General features: G+C 40.9%; 1 protein-coding gene across 1 annotated transcript in view; it reads left to right on the top strand.

Moving 5' to 3' along the window:
- sptlc2a (serine palmitoyltransferase, long chain base subunit 2a) overlaps positions 1–14,677 on the top strand; it is a 40,238-nt gene that overhangs the window by 16,695 nt on the left and 8,866 nt on the right. The window contains exons 8-9 of the mRNA XM_017686667.2: positions 629–848; positions 2,281–2,407. Of these exons, the coding sequence (XP_017542156.2) occupies positions 629–848; positions 2,281–2,407 (347 nt within the window). The remainder of the gene's footprint in view (positions 1–628; positions 849–2,280; positions 2,408–14,677) is intronic.

The raw sequence follows: 14,677 nt of genomic DNA on the forward strand, positions 1-14,677 counted from the left end.
TTTCTAAAGTATCTGTGTAGCGAATGGCAAAGTACAGAATTACAAAAGCAGTATTATGTTGGCATAATTACATCAGAACTACAAGCACATATTTTTGGACTGAAAGTCTGAAAACAGCCTCCGTTACCTCAACAGATTTTTCTGCAATTGTTCCAAAACAAATAAATATATATTTCTGTTTTATATAGGAACATAAGAACAAATCAATGTTTTTAGGTATAAAATCTGTTTGTTGTGACAGTAGCCGTTACTATACTCCGAACACAATAATGGGTGTGAGAACAATCCTAATATTTAAAGCGTTTTTAAGCTTGTAGTTGAAGGCAGAGCAGAGAAGCCCTCAGTAGGCCTCTAATGTGGAAACCCATATCGCAATAGCAGCTAAAATGCAGTCCTTGTCTGCAGCTTCATCAGACATGAAAAAGTCACTGCTGCTCTTTTAATTTATGTTGTAACTGCTTGTTAATATTTTATAAGGTGTTTATGGGCTACTTAATAACCTAAATTTAAACCATTCATAAACTCTTTATAAGGATGGTCTTGTTGTAAAGTAGTGCTGTGAATCAAACAGAACTGTTAACTTTAAAGAGAAATGTACACCCGTGTGAGTAATCCTTTCTTTCCTCAGCATGGAGGGCTCAATCATCCGCCTGCCTGAAGTCATAGCCCTGAAGAAGAAGTACAAGGCCTACCTGTACCTGGACGAGGCCCACAGTATCGGCGCTCTGGGGGGCAGAGGTCGAGGAGTGGTGGATTACTTCGGCCTGGACCCCACAGATGTGGACATCATGATGGGCACTTTCACTAAGAGCTTTGGAGCGGCTGGGGGTTACATTGGAGGGAAGAAGGTGTGGAATCCACTGCTGTTTTATCAGTTGCACTATAACAATACATTCATATCTTAAAATATAAAGAGTTGAGGGGGAAATTAAATTTATACAATTTCCTTTTGCTGTAATTATGGTCGACCAGCCAAGACCAGCCGACGTTTGCTTTGGTTTTATTACAAGGCTAATTAAAGTAATTAAAGCATATACCCCACCATTGAGCAAACTGTTTACCTGAATTAATTAAATATCTCACACTATATTCAGTAATTATGTAACCTCCGGTACACTGGCTTATGTTTCTGACACTGTATGATATGCTGTTTAAACCGGGCTGTCAACTCTGAAGAGGCCACAGTTCTGAAGAGGTGAGCGTTTTCTGTCTTCCAACACTCTGAATTCAGCCTGTAAAGGTATAGCAGATTAGCTGATGAGTTCATCAGGTGTGTTTATTGGGTCCCATTGTTGAACTCTGAAGGGCTGTGGCCTGTAGGGAACCCAGTTTGAGACCTTTGGCTTATTCAGTGCACTGCATAGCTAAAACAACAGTAGAGCCTGGACTTTGACCGTACTTATCTATTATAGGCCTTTTCATAATTATTAACCCTTGTGTAGTGTTGATGTCTGTGGTACCCATTTTCAGTGTTTACCAAAAGAAAAAAAAATCATTTTCTCATTTTCTATGAAGAAAACAATAATGTGGTGGGTCTTTCAGACCACCGAGTAAAGAACATTAGCACCAAACAAGGGTTGACAATTATTTGAGATGATCATAATTGCAGTCATAACTGCAATCATATCCCACAGTCCTTAGATTTCACAATCGTATTATATTGCATCAAGCAGAATGTGAATTGAGTGAGTGTCAATTTAATAATAATAAATAAGAGACACAAAAAGGTTCTAAGTTGGTGCTCTAACATTTAGAGGGCAACAATAGTTATGATTGTTTAATTATTAGCTATGTAAGTAATGGTAGAAAAATGATTTTTATATATATTTTTGCTTGTGGTTTTGCTTTTCACTCTCAAGGAAAGCTTTGGTAGATTTGTTTGACTCTGCACATGATTTTGTGTACTTGTAAGCATTTGTTTGAGTGAACATAGCTAGGAAGCAAGACGTTCATTGGGTCGTTAATTGCAGTTATTGAATTAATCAGCTAAAATGTTATGATTGGAATAGCCCTAGTCTGTTGTAGTAGATGACTGTCACAGTGCTAATTGGTGGGGTATAAATTTTAGCTACACTGGTCTTGTAGTTCCACTCAAACTAAAGAAGTAAACATATCTTGGCTGATCGACTACATTTTGATTGAGTTGAAAGTTACTGAATTTTGTTTTGAAAAAGTTTTTGTTGTTTATTTTTGTTTGAGGCGCTGTTCAGTGTAATTCTTATACATTTCTGATGAGAATTATTGTTTCTTATGTTTCTTATAATCCTTGTTTCCCTGTAGGAGTTGATAGACTACCTGCGCTCTCATTCTCACAGTGCGGTGTATGCCACCTCCATGTCTCCTCCAGTTGTGGAGCAAATTATCACTTCTATGAAGTGCATTATGGGAGAGGATGGAACCACTATAGGTAAGAGTCATGCGCTGCGTCTGAATAGTTGACTAAAACTTGCTTTCCTTGATTTTGCCTTGGCTTTGTCTGGTTCTCCACATCTTAGTCGGCTCATTTAGTGAGGCCGTAGCCGCAATTCAGGCAAAAGCAGGGAAAGTAGACAGGAAGAGAAGTTCTTTGTATGTATTTGGATGCACACATTGGCACTATGTACACCGATCAGGCATAACACTGTGACCACCTCCTTGTTTCTGCGCTCATTGTCCATTTTATCATCTCCACTTACTGTATAGCTGCACTTTGTAGCTCTACAGTTACAGACTGTAGTCCATGTTTCTCTGATACTTTGTTAGCCCCCTTTTACCCTGTTCTTCAGTGGTCAGTACCACCATGGACCCTCCCAGAGCAGGTACTAATTGGATGGTGGATCATTCTCAGCACTGCAGTAACACTGATGTGATGGTGTGTTATTGTGTGTTGCGCTAATGCGAGTGGATCAGGCACAGCAGTGCTGGAGTTTTTAAACACCTCCGTGTCACTGCTGGACTGAGAATAGTCCACCAACCAAAAATATCCAGCCAACAGTGTCCTATGGGGAGCGTCCCGTGACCACTGATGAAGGTCTAGAGGATGACCAACACAGACTGTGCAGCAGCAGATGAGCTACTGTCTGTGACAGGTGGACTGACAAGGTAGGATTGTCTAATAGAGTGGACAGTGAGTGGACACAGTGTTTAAAAACTCCAGCAGCACTGCTGTGTCTGATCCACTCATACCAGCAGAACACACACTAACACACCACCACCACGTCAGTGTTACTGCAGTGCTGAGAATGATCCACCACCCAAGTAGTACCTGCTCTGTGAGGGTCCATAGGATCCTGTGAGGGACCACTTAAGAACAGGGTAAAAGGGGGTTAACAAAGTATGCAGAGAAACAGATGGACCACAGTCTGTAATTGTTGAGCTATAAGGTGCACCTATATAGTAAGTGGAGCTGATAAAATGGGCAGTAAGCATAGAAACAAGGAGGTGGTCATAATATTATGTCTGATAGGTGTATGTTCACATACTCACATATGCCTGGTGCTGAAGTGGTCTCCGAGGTGGTGACAGATTTTGCAGTTTTGTATTTTTTTGCCACAAGGGGGCACCAGTGACAAAGGAAAGAATAAGAGCAGTTAATCCTAGATCTTGGAAGGGGTGTGCAGGCATGAATTTGGTTTTCTTACATAGTGAAAGGTGCGTGCTATCGCAAATAAAAAATAATAGCTGTATTGTTAAAGCTGAGGAGTCAAAGAAAGAAGCTCTGAAGTTTATTGCATAATCTTGAATGTCAGTGTTGTGGAGTCCACTGATTTAAACCTGTTTACCTGAAGTCCTGGTGTTTCCACACTGCTGCACTCTCACAGAGGGGCCTTTGTCACGCCTGCTTCCACATCACGTATCAGTTCCTATCTGCAGCCTCAGTGTGTGAAATGAATCCAGTTGCTAAACATTCCTCTTTTGGTGACCTGTTGTTCAGAAAAAGGATTCCTAGGTCTCATAAACCCTGGTAATCTTTTTATCTTTTCTCTTATTTATTTTGTTTTATTTTTTTACAGTGACGATAACTAAAACACATGCACTGTTGAAGTTTACTATTCCTTTGATAGCTTTATTGACTGCTTTATTTTACAATAAAAATACAGCCCTCCAGTTTATTTGCTCAAGATGCTGCGTCTCGGCTTGGACCAGAATGAGAAATGAGTATTTCTCTCTCTCAAGGATTTGCTTTGAAGAGGAAGGGAGTGAGACGGGGGAAAAAAAATTTTTCTTTGTGCAATTTCCCACCACTCATGAAATAAGACTGATGACTTGTACAGCTGTACAGACGCCGTCCAGGTAAAATATTTAGCTCAAAGTTTAAACTTGAGAAATGTGTTAACAATTACCCACACAGCTAGGGTGATCTGGCCCTTTGCTTGGACCCTCCAAAAGGCTTCTCTTCTCGTCTGCCACTCAATCATGGCAGGCAGCTACACCCAAACAGGCCCTGCTGGCTTGTCAGGCCCAGGTAGTGTTCAGTGTGACTGATATGAGTGAAAACTGGGCCAGGTGAAGGGCTTTGCCCATCTCCCTCAAGCTCCTGCAGGGTCCACAAAGGCCTTTTGTTCCACATGTTTCCGAGCAGGTTCTTCTGAGAGGGTCTTGGTGAATCCTTGAGGTGTGGTCTCCTCCGTCACCTGCTGATTAACTGACTTTGAGAAGCTAGTGTGATGGACAGAGGGAAGAACCAGCTGCTTTTGCTTGAGATATTTCCAGAAATGTTAGCTGGCCTAGAAGGCTAGAGGGCCTCTTCTAGAGGGAACGAAAGCAGGTACTCCTGATATTCCATTTGGCATATGTTGTTCCACCTCAGGAGGAGACTGGAGAAATATATGTAAAAGTGTGTGGCCAAAAATATTTCTGCATGATCAGCCAATTTATTATATTGTTTTTTTGTCTGATCTGTTGGAGTTTTATACCATAATTGATGTTATAAAAGAGCCATATGTTATTCAAATAGGCCCTTTTTCATTTAAGAATTAAAATTGCAACTTTAGCCCAAATAATTAAGCAATAGAATGCAATGGTAAATGTGTTATCATGAATCAAATCACAGATATGATGCTATTTGTAGTACCACACAACCTAAAGTGTTCTGTTGCTTTTTTAGATCACTTCTGCCCAATAAAGAAACAAAGAAACCCCAAACATTTGATCAAATATGCTTTAAAATTGGCAATTCATTCCTTAATTCCTTTAAAGTCTTAAAACAATATCAGGTTCAGCTCCGCTTTTTCAGTGTTTGCTAGATTAGACTGAATGTTGTTTGTGAAACGTCTGACTGAATTGTACTGAATTGTTTGTTGAGTTGTTTTCTGTTTGTTTGGTTCTGACTAATTCCAGTTTAGTTGTTCCATTACAGCCGCTGGCCGCAAAGGTTGCTTAGGTTTGATGACAGGTTCATAAATTGACGTAGGCCTGTGGTTACTCTCCACTTCGGAAAGGGGCTGCGGGTCAAATGTTATCTAATAGAAATGATCTAACACATCTGTTTTTGTATGTTCCAATGTAGAAAATTAGGAATGCTTAGCTGTAGCGTTAAAGCAAGTTGTTACCCAGCAGCTGGTGCTCAGCGAAATGGTAATTATTGTGAACGTGTCTGGCTGAACACTTCTCAACGACTCACATTAGCCCATTGGAGCAGGAACGATTCATATATCATGATATTTGTAATGAGGTTTTCACTCATAGTAAGTACTGGAAATGTGCTAATGCTAGGCAAAAATATTGACAATCAGCCCATTTAGCTGTAAAGAAATTGAAATTGGGATCAGCTCTAAAAATGTAGACGCAGGTTAATGTTGTGTGGTGTTTTTTTTTTTTTTTTTTTGTATCTGCAACAAAAAATGGCATTGTATTTTTCCACATGGGCTGATTTATGTGTTCCGAAAAGATGTAGCTCTGCTACCTTTGAGAGAATCTTGTTGATCTGTCATGATGTTAGCCAAAAATGTGCAAATGTTCACTTGTTTAGATGTATTTTGTCTTATTTAGTGCGAAAATTCCTGCCAGATTCAACATAGGTTCTTCAGCACTTTTCTGTGCAGTGTCAGTATGACTAATGATATTATTGCTGTAATTTTCTAAGCACATTTGCTTTCATTTCCAGGGGCCTCTCTTCTGAGTATAAAGGAACAGTGAGACAGTATAGCGGTTCAGAGAACAGAGTAATAACAGGTTGCAGATTAACTAATGACATCATTACAGATTAACTCATTGTGGAGCATCTGTGACAGATTATGCGAGAGACATGAAGAACAATTGTGTGTGTGTGTGGGGCGGGGAGGTGGTTTCACAAAGAAAACTAATCAGGCAGAGGTCAGTGAGGTAGATATCCTGTGGGTCCTCTTGGGAACATGCACCTCTTCAGCTTCTGTCCAGGGCTGAGTCCCAGGCTTATTCAGCCCCAGTCCATTCATACCAGCCAGCCTCATCCTGCAAATAGACATGTAACGATCACTGAAGCGATGGACTGACCAGAAATTTTATTTACGCAATTGCATACTTAAATGTAGTTGATCAGCAATGTTTGGTGCCTGAAGTTTGCTTCTTTAGTTTTACACTGGAGTTGACCCTGAATGATCCACTGTTATCTATAAAATGAAAGTAGATTGTATAACTGAAACCAGCAGTAGCAGACATCTTGAAGGCTGAATTTTGTCTGTACTTTGTTCGTTTTCCTTACATTCAGTGTCAGATGCTACATAAGGAATTCTGTTTGAGATTACTTTTCAGTTTGGGGCATGTGTGTGATGATTAAGGCATGCTGCTTGCTCAACAGTGCTAAATGGCAGTTTCTTATTAGCCACTAAGTACTTGCCAATATTGGAATTATGATGTTCTGTCGATGTCTGATGTTTGCTAACGCTGTACTTTAGGGCAGTCGTGGGCTGGAGGTTAGGGAACTGGCCCTGTGACCGGAAGGTTGCCGGTTCAATCCGTAGTGCCGACAGTCCATGACTGAGGTGTCTTTGAGCAAGACAGCTAACCCCCAATTGCTCCCCAGGCGCCATGCATAGGGCTGCCCACCGCTCCGGGCAAGTGTGCTCACTGCCCCCTAGTGTGTGTGTGTGTGTGTGTGTGTGTGTGTGTGTGTGTGTGTGTGTGTGTGTGTGTGTGTGTGGTTTTTCACTTCACGGATGGGTTAAATGCGGAGGTGGAATTTCCCCGTTTGTGGGATTAAAAAAGTATCACTTAAGGTTACATGACACCAACATGTGCACAACCCACGTAAGCACTATTAGCACTTCTTCCATTAGACATTATCTGTTATAAAGGCTACTTTTAATGTGAAGTTGACAGTAAAGTATGTACACCCTCAGTGAAATGACATTTTATTGATTGTGAGAATAATTTAACATGTCCTCTATGGAGAACACGCTTCATATTTTTTGCAGTATGTAGTTGTGCAAATTTTAGTGCACCATTTCTATTTATCTGCTGTGTTTAACATATTGGAAAAAATGAAACATGACATATAAAATGTGTTATAACCTTTGCCATATAGCATGCTTTATTTTTTTCCAAGAAAACTGATAAATTCAGCAAATAATTATTAACTGTGCGTTAAAATGTGCAGGAGTGTGCTTTCTGTGGTGGATGTATTAACTTGTTTTCAGAAAATCAACAAGGCATAATTTGACTGGAGTGCCCAAACTTTTGCATTCGACTGCATGTCAGAAGACATTGATTTTATTACAGGCGTTGCTTTATGACGTATTTATTGCTATAACAATATAGGTGTCATGTAGCCTTATGAGCGCCTTATAGTGAAGTGTTACCCGATTATTATAATAGAAAAATCTAATTAGCATTTATCGATAATATCTGCCGATACTGATATGATTTTAATATTGTCATGCATCCCTATTAACTACATTAGCCTCGCAGTTTCTGTGTAAAACTAAAACACACCTTGGCTGATCAACTGTGCTAAATTGTGTAAATTAGATCTTTTGCCAAACCTCCTCTTCCTGTGTTAACTAGCTAAAATTTTAATTGTAGACCTTTTTTAGCTGTTTTTGCAGTAAGGTCCATGTCAAGCTTGCACAGACATCAAACATGAACTCTGCTATATGCACCGTTTTTAGGAGTTGCTATTGCCTCTCCTCACCCAGCCATGTTCCAGTCATGTTTGGCTAACGTTGGGCTATTTCAAAGAGGTCTAAAATCCTGCAAGTCAATTTGACATCAGCTGCAGATGTGGTTTCACGTCTCTGTGTGCACTGTTAACCCAGTTGTTACGCAGGCGTTGAGTTTGTTTTGGACGCAAGGCTCAAAGCTTCGTAGAACTTGTGTAATTTTTGGTCACTCGGGCACTGTTTGATTTCGTCATCAAAGCAAATTCCCTAGTATTTGGTGTGGGTTTGATTCTTGTTTGCTAACATATGAGGTCAGGATTAAGTGGCCGACAGCTGCTCCGCACTTTTTGGGCTGCTTTCCCAGATTCAGATGGAGCCTCTCTCAGGCTCTCAGTGGAGAAGGCAGTATGTGTCCAGGGAACTGACGCTTTATGTTCACCTGTTCGTCCAGTGATGTCCAGTTCTTTGTCCATTTCTTTATTTTATTAATGTATCCATCTGTAGTCATGAGTGCAGAAGCAATCCTTGGGCTTTAGTTTGTCTTCACCATTTATTATAGAGGAAAAACAGCATAGACCTGCATGAATTCTTTGGTGGTTTTAGCTGGTTTATGCTGGTCTAGTGTTGGTTTGGTGTTGGTTTAGCTGGCCGCGCAGCATGGGCTTGCTGGTTGACCAGCATACCAGTATCCAAAATGCAGCATATGCTGGCTTTTGCTGGTAAACTGAATGTCAGCTTCCATATCTGCTGACCAGCATCACAAAACATGTCACTGCTGTTGGAACAAATTTCAAAATGCATGTTGCCTTTCATGATGACAGGACCAAAAGAAATGGCCTAAAATGACTTGGAACAATGTCTGGTTCCATTGACTTACATTAAAAGTACATTGTTTTATTACATTACGGTTTGCTGGTTTTGCTGGTGACCATCGATGCTGTTTTTTCTAACAGGAAAGTTAATTTACTAGTTATGCAGTTGACTAGTTAGTTATTTTGTTAGTTGACCAGGACCGTCTTAACATTTTTCTGTCTTTGTTGGGTGGTGGTATGAAGGCTCAGAGAGGAGAGTGTATCTAAGCTACTTGTTGAGCCTAATTGCCTTGTGTGTGCACAGGTGGTCTTGACAAACATTAGACATTCATCTTTATCTGAAGTGAGTTAACACGTGTTTTAGGTTTACTCCCAGTGCTTCACTTTTGAGAAGAATGAGATGTTCAGATCACCAGTTCTTATCATGTTTACATGGAAAGAAGTCAAAATAATCTGGTATTCACTAGAAACCCAGCTGCAGTTGGACTGATGTTGGATTAGTAGTAATTTGAGAGATGTGGTAGGTCCAGGTACTCAAGCTTGCAGTGTTCATAATAAATATATAAATATTTTTCATTGGAAAATTATTTATTTTTTTTGTGTTTTGTGCATTATTTTGTGAAAGCCAGCTGTTTACATTTACATAGTGTGAACATTTACATGATAAATGGATGAACAAAATTGTGAAAAGCAAACCACATTAGATTTAAAGTTACATTAACATTTTCAGTCATGGTTTAATGATGGTGATCATATCTGATACCTTGTCCAAGCCTGTTAATCTTCATGATGTGTTGCATTGTAAGGCTGTGAGATGCTTCAATCTGTGGTTGATTGCTATAAAATTTTGTGGCTGTTATTGATGCAGTTTTTAATGAGCTAAAAATTTTGATGACCAATGATATTGGCTGGCACTATTTTATCATTTTAATTTTACGTTTTGGATTTTTCATTTTATGTTCCAGTCGTTTTTAGTTAGATATGATCATCAGTTCTCAGTAGTTACGCTTCCGTAACTCAAATTCAGAGAATTTGTGGAGCATAAAATGATTAACTTTCCATTAATTAACTTCTACTTTCTTGTGTTTTTCATTCATTATTTTGAAAAAGAAATGTAGGAATAGAACATCCTCGTGTTAAAGTTTAGGTTTGGATGCATTTTTACCTTTTTTTTCTGTCTAGTTTTTCTTATTTTAACCGTTTTGTGTTCATGTTCAGCCTGTACTGCTGTCCATATTGGACTTGCACTATGGCACAACCATTTAGTCCTGTCATTGAAGGCCTTGAAGTCGAATCCACACGGTAAACATTATTTTTGATACAAACAAAACCATAGATAGTCACCAGTGACCCAAGTTATTAGCCAACCAGTATATTGGTTCGGCTCTGGTCCACGTACCGGTCCAGTCAGTCAGCTCTCATCTGCTGAGATGAAGATCAGATCAGGAGCTGGACAGCTGCATGTGAACCTAGCGGTCAGCAGAAGCAGCACAGATGAACAGAAGGATGATGGATTTGAGCCTTGAAGGTGCTGCAGAGCCTCGTGGTGCCCTGTTTTTGAGAGGGCCATGTGGACAGGGGCTGGTGGTGGTGGGGGGGGGTTTATACCTCCATAGCCCTGAACTCCACATGGGTGTTTGTACTTATCTCTCCCCTTCAGATGAAAAGGAAGTGAGGAGGAACTGGCTTTTTTGGGGGGGGGAAATGGCCCCCCACATCTGGAAGCTCTTTCAGCCTCTCTCGGTCCTTCTCTCGCTTCAAATCCTCCAGTCACAGTGTCTGGAAGGAGTTATGGGGGGTTGGGGTGGGGGGTGGGGGTGGGGGTGGGGGGTCGTGCATTGTGAAACTAGCTGTTGAAAGGGTACCCCAGAAAGATTTACTTTGGAGAGCCCTTCTCCACCCCAGTGCACCTCCAACCCCGCAGCACCCCCTCCCCCACCTCCTGGAGGATCTGCTCGCTGACTGAAGGGCTTGAAGTCCGGCAGTTTGAGTTCCTCTCCAGCGTTATTGCTTTCAGATGCTCCTTTCTGTTGCAGTTGTGCACTTTTCCGTAGTTGATCAGCGCTCTTCTCTGTGGAAGAGCTGCTGTTCATCAAGGGCTCTCGTAGGAGCTGAACCCCACAGAGGCCATAATCGTTGTCAGCAGTAAGAGCCGCTGTTTACTCTTATCTTTCAGGGTGTGATAAGAGCGGCAGGTTGACTCTGCTGATCGACTTCACTGTGAGCCTGACAAAAGGGATTCACGAATTCAGGGCTTAGTGCTGTTGGGTGCTGCAGATGTACAGTTAAATGGGGTAGAGATGTCTCAGTCTTAGTCCTCTAACATTCAGCATCCATCAGTGCCACGTTCTAATCCGATATTTGGGTTTTTGCTGGTGATACAGCTGCACTGTGCAGGTTTTGACTTGGCAATCAGTCCAGTTTAGGTACTCTATGCTCAGCTGCCAAAAACCAGGAACACAGGACATTATTTTGAGTTGGTAATGCTGAAATTTTAAGCAGCATATATGTGGTGTACACAATGATGTAGTGCAAAATTGTACTTTTTTATAATTGAATTCACTTGATAATATGTACATTGATAAAAGAGGACAATATAGGCATTCAGCTGATGCCTCAACTTGCTGATACACACACTTCTCCCTCTGCTGTCTCTTGTTCTAGACAAACTTTAGGCAAATTAGCTGAGCGACGATCAGATTGCTGATATGTTGGCAGTCATGGGCTAGAAGTTAGGGAACCAGCCTTGTGACCGGAAGGTCGCCAGTTCGATCCCCTGAGCCAAAAGGACATGACTGACTCCCAGGGTGCTGCAGATAGGGCTGCACACTGCTCAGGGCAAGTGTGCTCACAGCCCCCTAGTGTGTGTATGTGGTTTCACAACACGGACAGGTTAGATTGCGGAGGTGAAATTTCCCCGATGTTGGGCTAATAAGGGTCACTTAATCTAATGCAGTATGCAGAAACAGATTGTGCCCCCATCATAGTCAAGCTACCTGCTGAAGATTCAGACCTTTTTTTCAGGACAAGGTTCTGTCTTTTTTCCAGCAAAACCACAGCAGAAGGTTCTAGAGTGAATGCACAACTAATAAAGTAACAAAATATAAGGAATAAGTTCTATAAGCGAGAGGCGTAATGGTTGAAAAAACAAATTGATATGAATTCAAAACATCAAAACAACAGGGGATGCTACAGCCCCCACAGCAGGCCCACTTCTCATATCCTTGTCAGTTATTTTAAACTATTACATTATAGTCCCTATATTTTAGTAGAATGTGCACACTTTGAACCATCTTCTGTTATTTAGACCACATCTTTGAAAACTGTCTGGAATATAATCTTTAAAATTTGATCTAGCATGAGAAATGTCCTTTTTGTGTCCAAAATGTGTACATTGATGAAAGATGACAACATAAACATTCAACTGACACCTCAACTTGCTGATACACACTTTGCTGTCTCATGTTCTAGACCAACTTTAGGCAAATGATCTGAGCCACGATCAGACTGCCGATATAGATAATGGCTTTAAAAGTCAACCTGAAATAAAAATGGACCTTTTCACGGACCTTTGTTAGTTAATGTCATATCAAGCTCAGTCCATCATATTACAACATTTTAAAGAGAAAATTCTAGTTTTCCCAAGAAATGTAATCAAAACGTAGAGACTTTTCCCTGCCTCTAAAATGTCTTCTGTGTTTTGATTTCATCACCATGGCACGAGTGGGAAGGGAAGAATAATATTAACAGATAATATCATGTTTAACCCCCCCCACCCATCATTTAACCCCTGCCTGTCATCGAGGGGAAAAAGCTTGGCTCACTCAGAGACCCTCCCTGATTCCGCTTTTCATTCACAAATACGTCACAGTATGGAAAGACAATACGTTTTCTAATATAAGGATTGGAAATGTATTGGGATTAATACAGCTGATGAAATCTATTCCAGAATTCCTTTATCAGCTCAGATCCTGATCTTTCAGGTCCAATCGGGATGATGTTCAGAATGCTCTCAAAATGTCTCTGGTTGTATTTTCCCACAGTGCCTTGTAAGGGTGCAGGGCGAGGGCACAGCAGCCCGTGCTCACGGAGAGAGGAATAAGGCGCGCTCGCTGTGAAACGAGGTGTTTAATGTTACACGAACGGTCAGGCTCCATTTCCTTACCACAAAGTGGGTGACCCAGTCATGACATGTGGAGCCTGCTTTATCTGTCAGTAGCCAATTTACATGGAGAGGGATCGTTGGAGGACTCAGATTTCACAGCCAGTCAAGTCTCCTTTCACAAGCGCTCATCAGAGATAAACCCACACACGCACACGTCCGCTGCTCTGTCACACTGCAGGCCTATCCTTTACTCCCTCGCTCCATTCCTCCGTTTACTGCTTTCTGACTCCTGTTTCAGAAAAGCGCCCCGTTCTGTAAAGCTAAACCTGCCCGCGGGCCACCAGATGGTACGTTTTCACTGCTGAGAATATTTGATGTAACAGTCCTAATTGAGACTGAGCGCTGCAGTCAGGGCCAACGTGTGGCTGCACAGCTGGCTCTGGCGGACCTGTTTGATTTTGGTGTGTGTGCGTGGCTGTTACTGATCTTTTCTGGCTAAATCCTTTTGCGTTGTCTTTTCCAAGCTGTCGAGGTGTAACGATACAGGTCCGATATGATTTCTGATTCTAAGGTCGATACTGGATTCGATTTTCAGTGCTGTCTTCTACAGTCTCCTTTTTCTTGAGTCGCTATCCTGAACATTTTACATCCCGGACATTTTACACAGCTGATCAAAGCTCTTCTCTGTGGACGTGCTGACATTTGTTAAGGGCTATCGAGGACTAATAAGGCCCAGGAATTGCAGCCTGTAAAGTGTACAGGTGTTTTCACATGTTCACTTTCATTCTTTTTAAATGAACCAACTTCTGTTGAAGTGAACCTGAAAGGGAACCAGCTGCATCTGACCTCAGTGCTTTAAAGGGGACTTGGTTCTCTTTCTGGGCTTCTTTAGCATTTATGAGAAATGAATTCAAAACATTTAAGCGTTAGTTTAATTTTTCAGGTTTAAAGCTGCTCAGTGTAAGTTTTGTGGATCTGGTGACCTTTCTGATGGAAATATGTAATCGAACACAACGCCCTGAAGATCATTTTGTAGTGTTGGTGGTGCTTCAGACCCCTTCACTGAGTGCATGAATATAATAATTGTGAGTGTGTTGAAAGAGAATTCAAAGAGAACTCGGGCAAAGCTTGCCAAAGGACGTGTTTTCAATGGCCATTAGTGAATAATGTACTATTGTAATCATATCTTTATCAGTATAAAACATTAAATAAAAAATATATATATTTTTGCAGTTGAGGTTAAATAATACTGGAATCTGGGGATGCTACAGCCCCCTCAGCACCTCCACTTCCCATGTTGCCAGTTATTTTAAAACATTACATTTAAAATCACTATATTTTTATTAGAATGTGCACACTTTGAACCATCTTGTATATCTAGCATGAGAAAAGTCCTTTTTTCCAGCTATCTCTGTGTTTAATAGCTGTCCACTCACATTTTATACACAACTAGTTTAACTGTTCATTATTGAAAGGCGGCTAGCTTAACACAGCCAATCAAAGCTCTTCTCTGTAGACGTGCTCTTTCTGGGTTTCTATAGCGTTTACGAGAACGCCCTTAGAACTTAGGGTAATACCAATGAGAACTCCTTTAAAATTTGTGGTAATACCGAATGGTCACTATTGTGGTTCAGGTTCATCAACATATCCAGAGCCAGATTCACAAAAGACAAACCCAAAAAAGTCTATAATGTTCTTAGAAG

Source organism: Pygocentrus nattereri, chromosome 10 (genome assembly GCF_015220715.1).
Source record: "Pygocentrus nattereri isolate fPygNat1 chromosome 10, fPygNat1.pri, whole genome shotgun sequence".
NCBI classification, from domain to species: domain Eukaryota; kingdom Metazoa; phylum Chordata; class Actinopteri; order Characiformes; family Serrasalmidae; genus Pygocentrus; species Pygocentrus nattereri.